Source organism: Tasmannia lanceolata, unplaced genomic scaffold (assembly GCF_043159265.1).
Source record: "Tasmannia lanceolata isolate RefF3 unplaced genomic scaffold, GAP_Taslan_0.1 ptg000015l, whole genome shotgun sequence".
Classification (NCBI taxonomy): Eukaryota; Viridiplantae; Streptophyta; class Magnoliopsida; order Canellales; family Winteraceae; genus Tasmannia; species Tasmannia lanceolata.
The window spans coordinates 13231684-13249625 of record NW_027518692.1 but is presented as its reverse complement, the minus strand read 5'-3'; the positions used below and the strand labels follow the sequence as shown (position 1 = coordinate 13249625).

At 37.9% G+C, this 17942-nt stretch overlaps 1 protein-coding gene across 1 annotated transcript in view; it reads right to left on the bottom strand.

Moving 5' to 3' along the window:
- Nucleotides 1-17634, bottom strand: part of FAP1 (Chalcone-flavanone isomerase family protein) — a 32568-nt gene extending 14934 nt beyond the window's left edge. Inside the window, exons 1-3 of the mRNA XM_077398113.1 lie at nucleotides 17098-17634; nucleotides 6064-6313; nucleotides 4651-4742 (exon numbers count right to left, since the gene is read on the bottom strand). Of these exons, the coding sequence (XP_077254228.1) occupies nucleotides 4651-4742; nucleotides 6064-6313; nucleotides 17098-17470 (715 nt within the window). The 5' untranslated portion in view covers nucleotides 17471-17634. The remainder of the gene's footprint in view (nucleotides 1-4650; nucleotides 4743-6063; nucleotides 6314-17097) is intronic.
- Between the last annotated feature and the right edge of the window lie 308 nt (nucleotides 17635-17942).

Sequence of the window (17942 nt, the reverse complement as noted above, 5' to 3'; positions counted from 1 at the left end):
GTATTGATTACTTTGACACATTTGCACCAGTTGCTAGGATATCTATCATTAGAGTGTTGATTGCTCTTGCTTCCATATACAAACTTCACATTCACCAGATGGATGTTAAAACCGCATTCTTAAATGGTGAACTTGATGAAGAAGTGTATATAGAACAACCTGAAGGATTTATTCGGCCAGGCCAACAGCATAAAGTATGTAAGCTAATCAAATCTTTGTATGGCCTTAAGCAAACCCCTAAACAATGGCATGAAAGATTTGATAAAGTTTTAGTGTCAAATGGTTATAGGATACATGAGTCAGATAAATGTGTGTATAGTAACTTTAAGGGTGGCAAAGGTGTTATTATTTGTTTATATGTTGATGACATATTAATATTTAGTACCGACATTGAGAGCATTCAAAGTACTAAATCATTTCTTTCTCAAAACTTTGATATGAAAGACATGGGTGAAGCTGATGTGATTTTGGGTATTAGAATCATAAGACAGGATAATGGTTTGATTCTAACACAATCACATTATATTGAGAAAGTTCTCAAAAAGTTTAACCATTTTGATTGTACACCCATCTCAACACCTTTTGACCCAAATATGAAATTGTATCTTAATTCTGGTAGGACTATCTCTCAACTAGAGTATGCTAGTGTGATTGGTAGCCTTATGTATGCTATGACTTGTACTAGGCCAGACATAGCATTTGTTGTAGGTAAACTTAGTAGGTTTACTAGATGCAGTCTATAGAGTTTTAAAATACTTAAGAAAACTATAGACTATGGTTTATGTTATACAGGGTATCCAACTATAGTAGAAAAATACACTGATGCTAGTTGGATAACTGAGCGTATAGACCATTTATCAGCCAGTGGGTGGATTTTCACCCTTGGTCGGGGAACAGTCTCCTGGGCCTTTAAGAAATAGACATGCATAACAACTTCAACTATGGAAGCAGAGTTTATAGCTCTGGCAGCATGTTGTAAAGAGGCAGAATGGCTTCGGAATTTGTTATTGGAAATTTCGTTATGGCCTAAACCAATGCCATCGATTTATGTCCACTGTGATAGTCAGGCCACACTATCAAGGGCATATAATCATGTTTATAATGGTAAGTCCAAACATATAGGACTTAGACATAGTACTATAACAGAGTTACTTACTAATGGAGTAGTAACTATTGATTTTGTGAGATCGAGCCAAAACTTAGCCGATCCATTCACTAAAGCTCTTGCAAGAGATCTGGTGTGTAAAACATCATTAGGGATGGGGTAAAGCCATTAACCAATAGTCACCAATGATGGAACCTCAACTCAACACTTGAATAAACAAAGTCTTGAGTTCAATGAGTCCAGGTACATCATATGGGACTTTGAGTTCAATGAGTCCAGGTACATCATATGGGGCTTTGAGTTCAATGAGTCCAGGTACATCATATGGAGTGATTGCAAGCACTATAATATATATTATTTGCCATCCCAAGGTAAAGTGCTTGGTACCTGTAATGTTTAAAAGGAGAAGGCTGAGTATTTAAACTCTTAATAGGCTTATAACATAGTGTTTGAGTGTTTTAGTTACAAGGGCACTCTTGATAAGCCTACCTATGTGAGTGTGGGAGTGGTGCCGCTTCCTGTGAGACATGGCTAGTCTCTAGAGCGCTCATGAAACCAAGATATAGACACAAGGCCAGTACATGTGTCGGTTTTTTAGAAATTGATCAAAGAGGTGAAATCTTGTGTGTGAGACGTGTCCGGTTAACCAAATAGAATAGCTAGTTCAAAGATACGTCTACTATGCAATTCTGGTTAACTTTGATGTGTTTTCACTAAGTGAAGGTTCAAACTGAAAGATACCTTCATTTATGCATAAAATTTCCAAGCCTGATGAGAAAATTTTCTTTGATTTTGAAAATTGTGGGGGATTGTTAGTGATTTTGGATTTTCAAAATCTTATATTTTGTCATGTTTTAGTGTTTTTGGAAAATGTTTTCTAAATAGCGTTTGGGAAAAAGAAAATGTTTTCTTGGAAAGATTTGCTTTTTACAAAAGGATGTAGAAGTGTAGTTGAAAAGATAGTCCCGTACCGAATGAGAGAAAGGAAAGAGAATGGCTTATAAAGCATTACACTTCTCTACTACTTGTTTGTTTGCACATTGGGTTGAACCCATGGTTGGACCCGCAAGACGGTGCAACGCACCGTTCACACACGTGCGCGTGTGGCGTGGGCAATGGGCTATAGGGCGCATAGTGGCGCTTTATTGGCGCTTTTTTAGGCGCAAGATGAAGGTGGACCAGTCAGATGGGTGGGTCGAATGGTTCGGTTGGGTTGGGCTTCGACTCGGGCCTAACAGTCGGCCCAGCAGGCCCAGTACTCCGACGGTCAAGGAGTGTGATCAAATGGGTTGTGTCCCTTCCCCCAACGGTCAAGAGCCAAGGGGGAGCGATCTGCACCATAGATAGTTGATCTAACGATGAAGGGGTTGGAGAGAGGTTTTACTCAAACCAACAGTCACCTCTAAGATCGATGAGGACCGTTCAATATCAAATGGGTGTGATCTATCGGTCAGATTTCAAACATTTTGGAAATGTGCCCTGTAGAGGTGTTTTTCACACAGAAAAGACACCAGGTGGTCTATGAAATGTGCAGAATTCGGTCATTTTATGATAGAGAAACGAATTGGCAATTCCATTGTTCAATTATTGACAAGCTTTAAACACTCTTCTACATTCTTTCAAAATCCCCAAGGATTTCTTCATACTGTTTTTCTTTTGTTTATTGTTCTAGATATTGTTCTTCTGCAGAAACAGTATCTGGAAATTTCTCTAAGGCTTGAAATTTCTGAAGGGCATTTCGGGTTTGATTCCGCTAGTGCGAGGCGTCATCAAACATTAGTAGGGCTTCCCTACTAGGCCTCATTGTATCTTGGAGGCAATTCACGGATCCCCTTTGCACACTACCGGTGGGGGCGAATCTTGTCTTAAGGAAAGTGATATCACGCCTTGAAGCAACAGTTTCTGTTTTCTATCACCAACAGTACCCTCAAATTCTCCAACAAAGATTAGATGAGTTGTTACTTGATCTTGTGTTATGTTGAACGACTACTTAGTTTCCTATAGTAACAAGACATAAAGGACTATAGTCGGTCGAGTGCAGAACCACAGTACATGGTTTTAAATTTCGACCGAAATCCGGATTTCGGTCGAGACCGACACCGAAACGTACCGAAACCGAAATGGCCGAAACTTAACAAATTCCGGCCTGAAATTTCGGCAAAATTTTGAAAAAAAATATTAATTCTGTACCAAATTTCAGCCGAAATTACCGAAATTCCCGAAATGTCGGGATTTCAGCGGAAATTTCGGTTTCGGCTAGGTCCGAAATTTCAAACCATGGTTGTGACAATCAGATTATCAGAGTGCCATCAAGATGTCACGGAATCCTTTTTCCATGCAAGGACCAAACACATGGAGTTGGATCATTTTATTCTTGAGAAAGTAAAATGGGAGTTATTAACCCGGTACACGTCTCAAGTGAAGAACAAGTTGCAGATGTATTCACCAAGGGATTAATAGTTGGGCGTTATAACTACTTGGTTGAAAGTCAGAAAATGTCTCACGGAACATTTTAGGTTGAATGGGAGAATCAAAGTATCTGTGTATTGGGAGAGTCAAGTCACGATTTTGCTCCCTATTCTTTTCTTCTTCCACTTCTTTCCCCCGTCTCCACAATCATAACAAGTCAATGCCTTACTCCTTAGCATCGGTTTCTATTCTCGATGTTTATGTTGTCCCTAGCCTTGAAGGAAAATTATTCTACGTTTTTAAATTTACTTCTCAGTTTTTATGTTGCTTTATTTGTACTCTGTCTAATATTCAAGGTCACGATGTTGAGTATTTGTCCATATAGGGTGTGAAAACTCAACAACATGACTCGCTTTACGTTTATTATATAAATCTCTAACAATAAATAACTATAATTATATCCACGACGTTGAATATTTGTCCTTATAGGGTGTGAAATCTCAACAACATGACTCGCTTTACGTTTATTATATATAATCTCTAACAATAAACAACTACAATTATATAATCCCTCACTCCCTCCCTCCCTCCCTCTCTCTCTCAGCACAGCCCTATATGGGGGTCAATTTAAGATATATGGGGGTCGATTTATCACTGCCCTAACATAAACATAAATATGTCTTACACAGCCCCTTAATTCTTCCCTGTTCCCCCCTTGAATTCATTTACTTGAAGGCCCTATAAGGGATAATTACTAAGGTTGTGAAATGGACACGTCAAGACTTATGTTATAGAGAAGTGAACTTAGTGGCTACGATTTTGGATAATCATGGAGTAGATATAGAATTTACACATCGTTGTGCAGTTCCATTTCTTCTTTAAAGTGTGTAGCCCGTGTATCTTAGTTTTGTGTCTTCAATTATAATTTAATGAAAATTAGCACAGATAAAAGAATAAAGCTTAATCTAGAAACAGGGTCCCACAAATAGAAAACAAGAAGAGTACAAATCAACACACACAACAATACACAGAAATGACCACCATCCGTTAACTTTAAGGAGCATAGAAGGAAATCATTATCTGTTGATATAAAAGAATGTCCTAAATCAAAAGTGAAGCCAGTGAAAGAATACTACTTGTTGTGCGAAGGATATGGCCTCTTTCCCTGGATAGATCTATGATAGTTCTTGGTGGCAATCGATACTCATCTCTAAATTGGGATGTGAACCTGTAACAAAAATACTAGCAAGTTACAAACAAGTTATGTGAAGAATTTGACTCTAATTATTAACCAATCATCGCCTGCATTAGAGGATCTCGAGTTAGGCTATACTACTTCAGATATTCCTGTAATTATTCGTAAAGGTAAAAGGCCATATACTCAATATCAAATTGCTAATTGCTAATTTTGTTTCCTTTTACAATGCATCTCCTTCCTATAACCTATTAGCAGTTTCTCTTTTCTCAATTCCTATACAAGAAAGCTAAGTACTCGGTAGATACATTGTTTGTATATGTTTCTTATGTAGTTATGATGGGGCTCATCATGGACAAGGTTTTAAATTGGAGTATCGATCACCACGAAAACGGAAACATTTTGGTTTCCGTTGGAAATTTAGGAAGAAATCCTATAAAATCATGAAAACGTATAAAAAAATATGTAAATGATTGAATCTTAAGATGAACCTTCAGAAAATGCTAGAATAAGTACAAATACACACTTGGAAACTATCACATAAGCAAGACAACTATCCATAATAGTTTAACAACATTGAACACCTAGTGACATGCATTGTCGCGCATGTCTGATAACTCAGTATATACTACATTTCATATGTAATTCATATAAATATTTATACATAATATATACAGCATATTTCACATGCAATTTATATAAATATTATTTCTAACATATACCGATAAGTATACCACTAATACACCTACAGTTTTGACTTCGGTACACGTTTCAGTTTCAATATCGTTACAGTGGGGATGGAAACAGAAACATTTCAGTCATTTTGCATCGGTTTTGGAAATTTAAAAGTTAAAACCATGATCGTTGGGTTCCTAATAGCATCTTCTGTAATTTCACATTAAGAGGTATACATAAATAAAGCTTATGGGGGTCGTGGGGTTTTGCACTTCAAACCCTATGAACTTCCTCTTCCCTTCCTACCTCTTTCTTCTTATTCTCTAACCCTAACTCCACAGTTTGGGTGCTTTCCTCCAGGTAATTTTTTTCTCCCATTTTTACAGACATAAGTAACCGACAATATTAAAAAAAGTAACACATACAATTCTGAAAATGACAGAAGACACAAAAGACTGAAAATCTTAAAATCTGTAAAGAATAAACATAAAGGAGTGGGACATTGGGATTCATGAATATTCACAAAGCAATTTCGCTAGTGTACCCACCAAGATATCAGTTATCAGCAATTTGTTTTCACATGCATCCATGACCTCCACAACAAGGTTTCTTTCCTCATAAGGTACTAAGTTACTAACAATTATAGATAAGCAAAATGTCGGATACGATACTAAGTTACCTTTGAAGCAATTCTTTGTTATCTGATCCGGAAAACTTTTGGAGCCTGCTCCCTACCGACTCTTCGAAGGCACTACGTACTGAACGGATGCTTAATCTTCCATACACTATCTGAAGTCTAACAGTCATGCATAAATCCCGATCCAAAATGTCGTCATTGAAGTTTTTATTTCCTTTCAGTTCAGAAACTGAAAGTGTTCCGTACTTCTCGCTCAATAAGCTTTTTATGTCACTGTCGTCAGCATAAACACCTGCAGATATTACATTTTCAGCATCATGAAGAATGTAGGCATGTGCTTGTGAAAAGGCTCATACAAACAAGAAATACACCCGCATAAGCAAGCGCGCGCACGCGCACACACAGTGGATCATGGGCATTAGAAGGGTATTTTTGTCATTTATCCAACCATTAAATACATTGAAGTGAATCAGCTGGCCTACCACATGTGACAAATTCTTATAATTTTTACCAAGACAATACGAAAATTAGGATAAACTCAGTAGATCATAGGCCATCTGAAAAATAAGATCATTTTAGTCCTTCGCCCAGATGAGATCCATGGAAGTGACTAGATAGGCTCTGAAAATCATGCAGTGGTATCCAAACATGATGCCTATAGAAGCGGGCAAGGGCTACAAAAAATGCCAATTTGCTTTTCTTTAGATGACCCATTATTTTCTTCAATTTTGCTGGGGCTTTTCTGTATGCAACCTGTTGGGTATACTAAAACACCTCCTTGCAGAAAACCTTGACCCAAAAGTTCTTGTCCTGAACAACTAAATTGAGAGAAAGCTGAGGAGGGGTCCCCGTGGTATGCACGAGAAGTCGAGAACATGACCAACAAAGACACTTCTCTCAAACCCACAGGAGGGATCGAACTTCTCCGCAAACCGAAACAGCTTGTCAATGGCTCCAAAAGTACTCACATTCCCTCCATGCAGTGAGAAATGTGGGATAGATAGCCAAAATAAGCTCTCAATTCCGCGAAAATACTAAGACTCCATCTTCGGACCTAATGGAAATGGTCGCCAGTCCTTTCTTCTCGTCCGGGCAAGATCAGCATCCTCATCGAATGGGAGTACCAACAACACTGCATTGGTTCCCACTGGCCAAGCAAAGATTTGACCCTTCATACGCCATTCCATGCCAGCCAGTCCGTCCAAGATCTCGACGGGCATTTCCCAATCATCCACAAAACCCTCTTTAGGACGAAAGTATTTTTCTCCAATGCCCTCAATCACAGGCAAAACCAAGAGAACACCATAACCTGAACTTTACTCGGACAGCTGATCATAGACAGAGGCAGGCTCAGTAAAGGTTTTGGTCTGATATGGTTCTCAGTCTCCCCACTGTTACCCAGGCTCCCAATACCAGGAACAGGAGGAGCCTCACCACCCAAGGATGGAAAGTTACTCCTAGTTGAATCCACAAATGAATTGCCATGAGAATTTGAGGATCCAGACAGCCGGGATTGTCTCATCCTCAAACCAGAAAGAGGGGGCTTGAGATCTCTGTCAAACTTCAACTGTAGTTTTCAACAGGCCGTGTTAGAAATCTCCAAACTGACATCCCTATGGAATTTCAAGTACTCTCAAAACCCATATTACCTTGAACTCAAGCAATTACGGCTCTCACTACTCTTTGATCTGCCTTCGATTTGACAAAAATCCAATGGAAAGCAGCTCCATCTTTAACAACCCCACCAATAGGCCTAGGAACCCTACTATGGAACTGCTCTAGCTTTTGCCTGGATTATGGTACATTAGCATAGATCTTCTTTGGTGAAAACTGTTGGAGGGATTTTCTAAAAAATAGAAATTGTAGAGATGCTTCAAGCCGCGTAATCGTTTTCCTTAAGACAAATTTCGCCCCCACCAGTTGTGTGCAAAGGGTATCCGCAAATTGCCTCCAAGATACAATGAAGCCTTGTAGGAATGTCCTACAAATGTTTGATGACACTTTGCACAAGTGTAATCAAACCCAAAATGCCTCTTTAAGAACTTCAAACCTTTGAAAAATCACTAAAACTGTTTCTGCAGAAAACAGTTTGTAGTGCACTGTTTTTATGAATAAACTATCTTGAAAACAAGAGAATAGGAGATTGCTAAAGAGAGAAAAAGAAAGTACAGTAATAACTGAATTTCTGTCTTTAGAAAAGACAGATTTCTGCTCTTTTTATAGAGCATTAGATGTCTATTCATTAAGGGAAACATCCCTTCAAGACATCTCTTGGATTGGTTTGAATAATGACCATTTGATCACAACCCTTTGTGATTTAAGTGGTTTGGATCATCCACAAGGTGTCTCTTGTGTTTGAAAAACATCCATGACTGTTGGGAACCAAAAGGCATAAAGAAAAGTTGAAAAACGGAAGTGAAAAGCCATGTTCACTTATTCCCAACGGATAGTTTTTCGAACATCCGCGGTCGCCCGCCGGCATGCTTCTGTGCATTTTAATTTTTACAATCCAAAGAACCGTTGTCGCCCGCCCATACCTTTTTGGAATTGTTCAAGTTTCCAGTAACCAATCCGCGGTCGCCCGGGATACCCCGGTCGACCGGCCCTGGCTTAAAATTGTTTTTATATTTTAAATAGAACTTGTGAAAATTCTTTTGATTTTCCAGTGTCATTTTGAAAAATCTCTAACAATCCCCCACCATTTTCAAAATAAAAATAATTTTCTCATAAGGCTTGGAAACCTTATGCATAAATGAAGGTATCTCTCGATTTGAATCTTCACTTAGTGTAAACACATCAAAGTTAGTCAGAATTGCATAGTAGACGTATCTTTGAACTAGCTAATCTATTCGACTAATCGGACATATTTTCACACATAAGATTTCGTCTCTATAGGCAGTTTCTAAGAGCCGACACATGTATTGGCCTTGTGTCTATATCTTAGTTTCATGAGCGTTCTAGAGACTAGCCAAGTCTCATAGGAAACGGCACCACTCCCACACTCACATAGGTAAACTTATCAAGAGTGTCCCTGTAACTAAAACACTCCAACACCTTGTTATAAGCCTATTAGGAGCTCATTTGCTCATCCTTACCCTTTTAAACATTACAGGTACCAAGTACTTTACCTTGGGATGAAAATAATGAATATTATAGTGCTTGCAGTCACTCCATATGATGTACTTGGACTCATTGAACTCAAGACTTGATGTTTATTCAAGTGTTGAGTCGAGGTTCCATCATTAGTGACTATTGGTTAATGGCTTAACCCCATCCCTACTGATGTTTTAGACATCAAATCTCTTGCAAGAGCTTTAGTCAACGGATCAGCCAAATTTTGGCTTGATCTTACATAATCAATAGTTACAACCTCATTGGTCAGTAACTCTCTTATAGTACTATGTCTAAGTCCTATATGTCTGGACTTACCATTATAAACATGATTATATGCCCTTGATAGTGTGGCCTGACTATCACAATGGACATAAATCGATGGCATTGGTTTAAGCCATAAAAGAATTTCCAATAATGAATTCCTAAGCCATTCTGCCAATGCTATAAACTCTGCTTCCATAGTAGAAGTAGTAATGCATGTTTGCTTTTTAGAGGCCCAAGAGATAGCTCCTCCACCAAGAGTGAAAATCCACCCACTGGTTGAAATGTGATCTATCCGCTCAGTTATCCAACTAGCATCAGTGTACCCTTCTATCACTGTTGGATATCCACTATAATATAAACCATATTCCATACTCCTCATCAAGTATTTAAATATTCTATATATTGCATTCCAATGTGCAAAACCAAGACTAATAGTAAACCTACTAAGTTTACCTACTGCAAATGCTATGTCTAATCTAGTACATGTCATAGCATACATGAGACTACCAATAGCACTAGCATACTCTAGTTGGGAAATGATCCTACCAAGATTAGGATATAGCCTCCCACTAGGGTCAATAGGTGTTTAAACAGGTGAACACTCAAAATGATTAAACTTTTTGAGCACCTTTTCTATGTAACGAGATTGGGTTAGAATCAAACCATTTTCATTCCTCATGATTCTTATACCCAAGATTACATCTGCCTCACCTATGTCTTTCATATCAAAGTTTTGAGACAAAAATGATTTAGTAATTTGAATATATTCAATATCTATACTAAATATTAACATGTCATCGACATATAGACATATTATAACACCTATATTACCTTCAAACTTACCAAAAATACATTTATCTGATTCATGTATCTATAGCCATTTGACACTAAAACTGTATCAAATCTTTCATGACAATGCTTAGGGGCTTGCTTTAGGCCATACAAAGATTTGATTAGTTTACAAACCTTATGCTCTTGTCCTGATAATATGAAACCTTCAGGTTGTTCCATGTATACTTCTTCATCCAATTCACCATTTAAGAATGCAGTTTTGACATCCATTTGGTGAATATGAAGTTTGTATATGGAAGCAAGAGCTATCAAGACTCTAATGGTAGTAACCCTAGCAACTGGTGCATAAGTGTCAAAGTAATCAATACCGGGTTTTTGTGCAAACCCTTTGGCAACTAGTCTTGCTTTAAACTTCTCTATTAACCCATCTACTCTCATCTTTTTCTTGAAGATCCACTTACAACTTATTGGTTTTAACCCAGGAGGTAGGTCAAACAAAATCCAAGTTTTATTTCCCATGATTGAATCCATTTCGTCATTAATTGCTTCCTTCCAAAATGCAGCATCTTGTGACAATATGGCTTCTTCATAGGTTTTAGGATCAGTTTCTATGTTGAAGTCTAACATTATAGAAGTTTTCAGTTTTTCTCTTATTCCTTCTACTAGATAGGTAACAAAGTTATGACCAAAACTCTTTTCCTTTCGATCTCTTTTACTTCTTCTTATTTCACTAGTTTCACATACTTCTCTTTGAAATTCTAGAGGGGGTTCCATTGAAGTACTAGACTCAACTTCCTTTGGAATAGAAGTAAATCTATTTTCATAGAAAATAGCATCTCTTGACTCAATTATAGTGTTTACGTCAAGAAAGTCATTGGATTCTATTATTAGAAACCTATAGGCCTTACTATGAATGGCATATCCTAAGAAGATACATTCAATACCCTTCTCTCCTAACTTTCTTGACTTAGGCTTAGGGATTTTAACTATAGTCCTACAAGCCCAAACTTTAAGATAACTTAAGTTTGGTTTTCTTTTCTTCCAAAACTCATAAGGGGTTTATACTAGAGTTCTTACTTGGAATTCTATTCAAAATGTGACAAGCCATAAGTAACCCCAAAAACTCTTGTTTAAATCAGAATTTGCAAGAATTGCATTAACCATTTCAGTTAAAGTCCTATTTTTTCTTTCTGCCACTCCATTTTGTTGTGGAGTATAAGGGGCAGTTGTCTCATGAATAATACCTTCTGATTCACAAAAATCAGGAAAATAATATTCACCACCCCTATCGGATCTTAGGCACTTAATCTTTGATCCACATTGATTTTCTACTTCAGTTTTATATACTTTAAACTTGTCTAAAACTTCATTTTTGTGACTAAGGAGATATACATAACAGTACTTTGAATAGTCATCAATGAAAGTGACAAAGTACTTTTTGCCTCCTCTAGTGGGGACACTGTATATCATATACATCACTATGAACAAGATCTAATAAGTTATTATTCTTATAAACTTTAGGAAATAACTTTATAACGATCTTAGTTTGCATGCATATCTGGCATTTATCTACCAAGTCATGTTGATACTTAAGAATCAATTCTAATTTGACCATATCATCCATTTTCCTAGTATTAAGATGTCCTAATCGACTATGACATAAAGATAAAGAAGAATCAACAACATAAGCAAATACATTCACTTTATTGATATTCAATTTGAACACTCCTTCATACATGTATCCCTTCCCAACAAAAGTACCCCCTTTAGAAAGAATAAATTTGTCAGATTCAAATACAAGTTTGAAGCCATTCTTGTTAAGAATGCTTCCAGACACCAAATTATTTCTAACTTCTGGTACATGATAGACATCGGTTAGAGTGGGACTTTTTCCAGATGTGAATTCAAATTAAAACCTTTCCTCTTCCTTTGACTTCTACTGTCGACGAATTGCCCATATAGAGCATACTTCCATCTTCAACCATTTCATAAGATGAAAATAGATTCTTGTTTTTACAGACATGCCTCGTCGCACCCGAGTCAATCCACCAATCATTGCCATCTTCAAGGACATTTGCCTCTGAAATTATGGCCACAAACTTTTCTTTGTCTGTTGGTGCACTCGAATTTCCTTGACATTTTCCACCAAATGGATTTTAGAGGATAGAGGTTCATGCTCTTCTTTGTTATCTCTTATCCTTGACTCTTCCTCAATCCTGAGGCATTGAGCCAAATCCTCAAGAGACATTTCCTCTTTCTTGTGCATGAGACTTTTTCTAAAGTCTTTCCAAGTTGGTGGAAGTTTGTCAATTATCGAAGGAACAATAAAAGAGTCATCAAGAAGAATACCTTGTAACTGTATTTGACTTACTATATGTTGAATTTCATGCAACTGATCAATAACTGGCCTATCATCTACCATGCGGAGATTCAAAAACCGACTTACAATAAACTTCTTGCTACTTGCATCTTCTGGCATGTACTTGGTTTCAAGTGCAGTCCAAATCTCACTTGCTGATCCCATGCTTTGGTATATTTCGAAAAGTGAATCCGACATAGCGTTGAGAATGTGCCATTTGCAAATGTAGTCGTCTTGTTCCCATTTCAGCCTTGCACGAGCCTGCGCTAGAGTCTCATTTTCAACCGCCACCTTCCTTAGAGTTGTAAGAACACGAACCACCTTGAGCAAAGTGAGAATGAAGTGCAACTTCTTTTGCCACCGTTTGAAATTCCCTTTGTCAAAGAGTTCAAGTTTGACGAAGTCTTGAGTCATTTGACGAACCGAACAACCAGCGACAAAGATTGATGTGCTCGATCTTAATTCTAAATGAGCTGAATGGTGTTTCACTTGGGGATTTTTGGGTCTACCCCTCACTCTCTTTGTTGAGAGGAATTTTTTGTCTCGCCGAGCTTTTCCTACAATTTTACTCCTTGATTGGGCAGGTTCTCAAGATCGCCTGACAAACTCTCGACTAATATGTACTGTACTTTTGTGGGAGGAATCTTGTTACTTGGAGGAGCAAGAAGCATAATGTGGTTGACGTTCGAATGTTGAGGCAGAGTATCTTGCAATGGCTTACACTACATATGACATGATGTGGTCGAGAACTCTTATAGAAGAAATGAATTTTATTGTTGAAAAGCCAATAAAGATATTCTATGATAACCGATCAGCTACTCCACTACTTATATTGCTAGTAATCCAATTTTCTAAGAAAGAACGGAGCACACTGGAGTTCATTGTCATTTTTTTGTGAAAATATTACGAGAAAACTAATGTTTACTCGATGCATGAGGTCTAACGATCAGTTGGCAAACATGTTTACGAATTCAGTACTTGGTCATATTCAGTTTGGTATTATTTTCTCCAAGATAGAATCATAGAAATGGGTGATATCTGGGCTCTAGCTTGAGGATTATTACGGAATACGATAGAATTGAATATATTTATGTGTGAATGATATGGGTTATGATAGGGCACATCATCAAGTAGTGACATAATTTTCTTTTATTCAAAGCATGTGTGTGTGTGTATACATATGAAAAAACGGTTCCTACACACTTGTGTAGATAACTTATCTACACACTAGCTTAAAATACAGTGGGGGCCAACATTGTTTGGGTGCTCCAAACCATTCATTTGAGAGGCCCTCACATAAATAGGGTCTCCACAAAAAATCATATCCATAAGATCATCCCAACCCTACGATTTGTGGAGGTAAAATGGACGTGTATAAACCTTCACAAATTAGTCCATTTTTTACCTCCACAGTTCGAATGGTTAGGATGATCCTATGGATCTTATTTTTTGTGGAGACCACATCTATGTGAGGGCCTTTCAAATGAATGGTTTGGATCACCCAAACAATGTGGGCCCCCACTGTATTTTAACCTACTGTGTAGATAACTTATCTACACAAGTGTGTAGAAACCGTTCTCTCTCTCTCTCTCTCTCTCTCTCTCTCTCTCTCTCTCTCTCTCTCTCATATATATATATATATATATATATGTATATATATATATATATAGAGAGAGAGAGAGAGGAAACTGCTGGTGCGCTTAAGCTCACCAAGCTTATGGTGCACTTAAGCGCCCAATCACATGGGTCCCACATTTTCTGTGGTGATCCAAACCATTCATGAGGAAACTGTTGGTGCGCTTAAGCTCACCAAGCTTATGGTGCGCTTAAGCGCCCAATCACATGGGGGCTCACTTTGTTAGGATGATCCAAAGCATTCATTTGAAAGGCCCTTACATAGATGGGGGGTGTACCAAAAATCAGCTCCATAGAATCATCCTAACCCATCCATTTGTGGAGGTCAAAATGGACAGACCTTGTTTGTCCACAAATCTGCCCATTTTTGTCCTCCACAAACGGAGGGTTAGGATGATCCTATGGAGCTGATTTTTGGTACACCCCTTATCTACGATAGGGCCTTGCAAATGAATGGTTTGGATCACCACAGAAAATATGGGACCCATGTGATTGGGCGCTTAAGCGCACCATAAGCTTGGTGAGCTCAAGCGCACCAACAGTTTCCTCATATATATATATGAGAAAAGCGTTAAGCGCACCAATTTTTTGGTGCGCTTAAGTGGTTATAACGCCTCCCATTCGTTTATATGTTTGGGTCCCACATACAGGAACTAATGGGAGGCGTTATAACCACTTAAGCACACCAAAAAAATGGTGCGCTTAAGCGCACCAACGTCTCTCTCTCTCTCTCTCTCTCTCTCTCTCTCTCTCTCTCTCTCTCTCTCTATATATATATATATATATATATATATATATATATATATATATGAGAAAACAGTTCCTACACATATGTGTAGAGAGCTCTCTCTCTCTCTCTCTCTCTCTCTCTCTCTCTCTCTCTCTCTCTCTCTCTCTCTCTCTCTCTATATATATATATATATATAATATATATATGAGAAAACGGTTCCTACACATATGTGTAGAGAGTTCTCTACACACTAGCTTAAAATACAGTGGGGGCCCACATTGTTTAGGTGATCCAAGCCATCCATTTTAAAGGCCCTCACACAGATAGGGTGTCTACAAAAAATAAGATCCATAGGATCATCCCAACCCTACGATTTGTGAAGGTAAAATGGATGTCTTTAAACCTTCACAAATTAGTCCATTTTTTGCCTCCACATTTCGAATGGTTAGGATGATCCTATGGATCTGATTTTTGTGGACACCCTATCTATGTGAGGGTCTTAAAAATGAATGGTTTGGATCACCCAAATAATGTGGCCCCATTGTATTTTAAGCTAGTGTGTAGATAACTTATCTACACATGTGTAGGAACCGTTTTCTCTCTCTCTCTCTCTCTCTATATATATATATATATATATATATTTTTGCCTCCACATTTCGAATGGTTAGGATGATCCTATGGATCTGATTTTTGTGGACACCCTATCTATGTGAGGGTCTTAAAAATGAATGGTTTGGATCACCCAAATAATGTGGCCCCATTGTATTTTAAGCTAGTGTGTAGATAACTTATCTACACATGTGTAGGAACCGTTCTCTCTCTCTCTCTCTCTCTCTCTCTCTCTCTCTCTCTCTCTCTCTATATATATATATATATATATATATATATATAGAGAGAGAGAGAGAGAGAGAAAACGGTTCCTACACATGTGTAGATAAGTTATCTACACACTAGCTTAAAATACAATGGGGCCACATTATTTGGGTGATCCAAACCATTCATTTTTAAGACCCTCACATAGATAGGGTGTCCACAAAAATCAGATCCATAGGATCATCCTAACCATTCGAAATGTGGAGGCAAAAAATGGACTAATTTGTGAAGGTTTAAAGACATCCATTTTACCTCCACAAATCGTAGGGTTGGGATGATCCTATGGATCTGATTTTTTGTAGACACCCTATCTATGTGAGGGCCTTTAAAATAGATGGCTTGGATCACCCAAACAATGTGGCCCCCCACTGTATTTTAAGCTAGTGTGTAGAGAACTCTCTACACATATGTGTAGGAACCGTTTTCTCATATATATATATATGAAGTCTTAGGAATCATGGGGCTTTGCTTCTAACTCCTACAAATTCTCTATTTACCCTTTGTCCTCTTACCTCTCTCTTTCTTACCTCTCTCTTTCTTACCTCTCTCTTTCTTTCTTCTATTCTTCTCTTCTATTTCCACCTCTTGTGGGGGGTCTCACCCAACAACTATCCTTCTTCCTTTTTACTCTTAATAATTTCAAAATGGGTAAGAAATATTGTCAAATTAATCGCGATCTGAGACCATTTTTACAATTAAACGGTGTATAGATTGGCGCAAGGAAACACAGTTTCGAGACAAAGATACTAAATTTGATTCAACTCCATTTGGATACGTGGAGTTTATAATCCAGGATTGTACATTTCTGGGCTTTACAAGCTAAAACTTGGATTTTATAAGCTAAAACGTAGATTTTATATGCTGGATTCTGGATTTCACAATCCTGAAAATGTGCAATCCAAGTTTTAGCTTATAAAATCCAGGTTAAGCTTGTAAAATCCAGAATTTTACAATCCTGGATTATAAAATTCATGTATCCAAACGACCCCTTCCAACATTTGCCTTGGCAAAAGTAATCCCGGATCTGAAGTCTGTAACTATGCCGAGCAATACAGTAGCAGAGTAGAACATTACCCTTAAACGCGAAAAAACAATTCCCAATTTGGGATTTAAATAGCATTTCAAATTCCTCAGCCATAGAAAAACACTAAAACATAAAATTCCACAACAAGAACTAACTAATAGGCTCCATGAAAACACCCAATTTCTAACATGTAAAAGCAGTAAATTCTACCGAAGTATGACAATTAAACCCAATTCCAATAAAACAAAGAAAAACAAAAGAAGAAGAAGAAGAAGAATTTCTTACCGAAGGCATATACATCAATGTTCTTCAATCCCATGATGCTTTTCTTCCGCATTCCGATTCCGAGCAGATGTTGCGTATCCTTCAAGATGGTAGGGAATGAGATTCCGGCTTTCGATTCCACCACGCCATTATCAGCTAAAGAAAGAGAAGCCCATTCTGGTCTAGAAGAGAAGAAGAAATCCCATGGCTTTTGGGTAAAAGGGTCTGTTTGGATTTTACTTTTCTGAGAAATGGCAAAACCTGTTCCAATTCCAACAGTCACAGCAGCTAAAATCGAACCAGCCATGGCTTTAGAGAAGGAAGATGAGGCATGGGTCTTGCGAGGACCCTTTGAAGGCTGAGAAAACGAGAAAGGAAAACGCAGGGAAACCATGAGGAAAGTTGGGGAGGAGGAGAATTGGGATACCAAATGAGAATATTTATGGTAGAGATTCTAGGGTATTATGGAAATTTTGGAGAAAAAACAAGCTTTTGCGTTACAGTTGGTCGATTGCAACGAAGCAGTACACAGGGGACTGATCCGCACGACTATGGTTTTGATAACTGGACGACTTGCCTTTTTGTTATGGAAAAATTGCCAATGGAGGACACCAGAATACAAGAATTGTGAATGGGGGACAACTTTTGAAAAATTGTTAGAGAGGGACGAAATGGGGTTATCAACCCTCTAAATGGGTCATCAAACTCTCAAAAGTGGGTTATCAACCCTCTTTAACAATTTTTCAATATTGTGTCCCGGTTCACAATTCTTGTATCTTGCTATCTTCTATTGGTAATTTTTCCTTTTGTTAATAGAAGGTGATTTGTGGATTTCAGTCTCCTATGTACTAAACCATAGTGAGGTG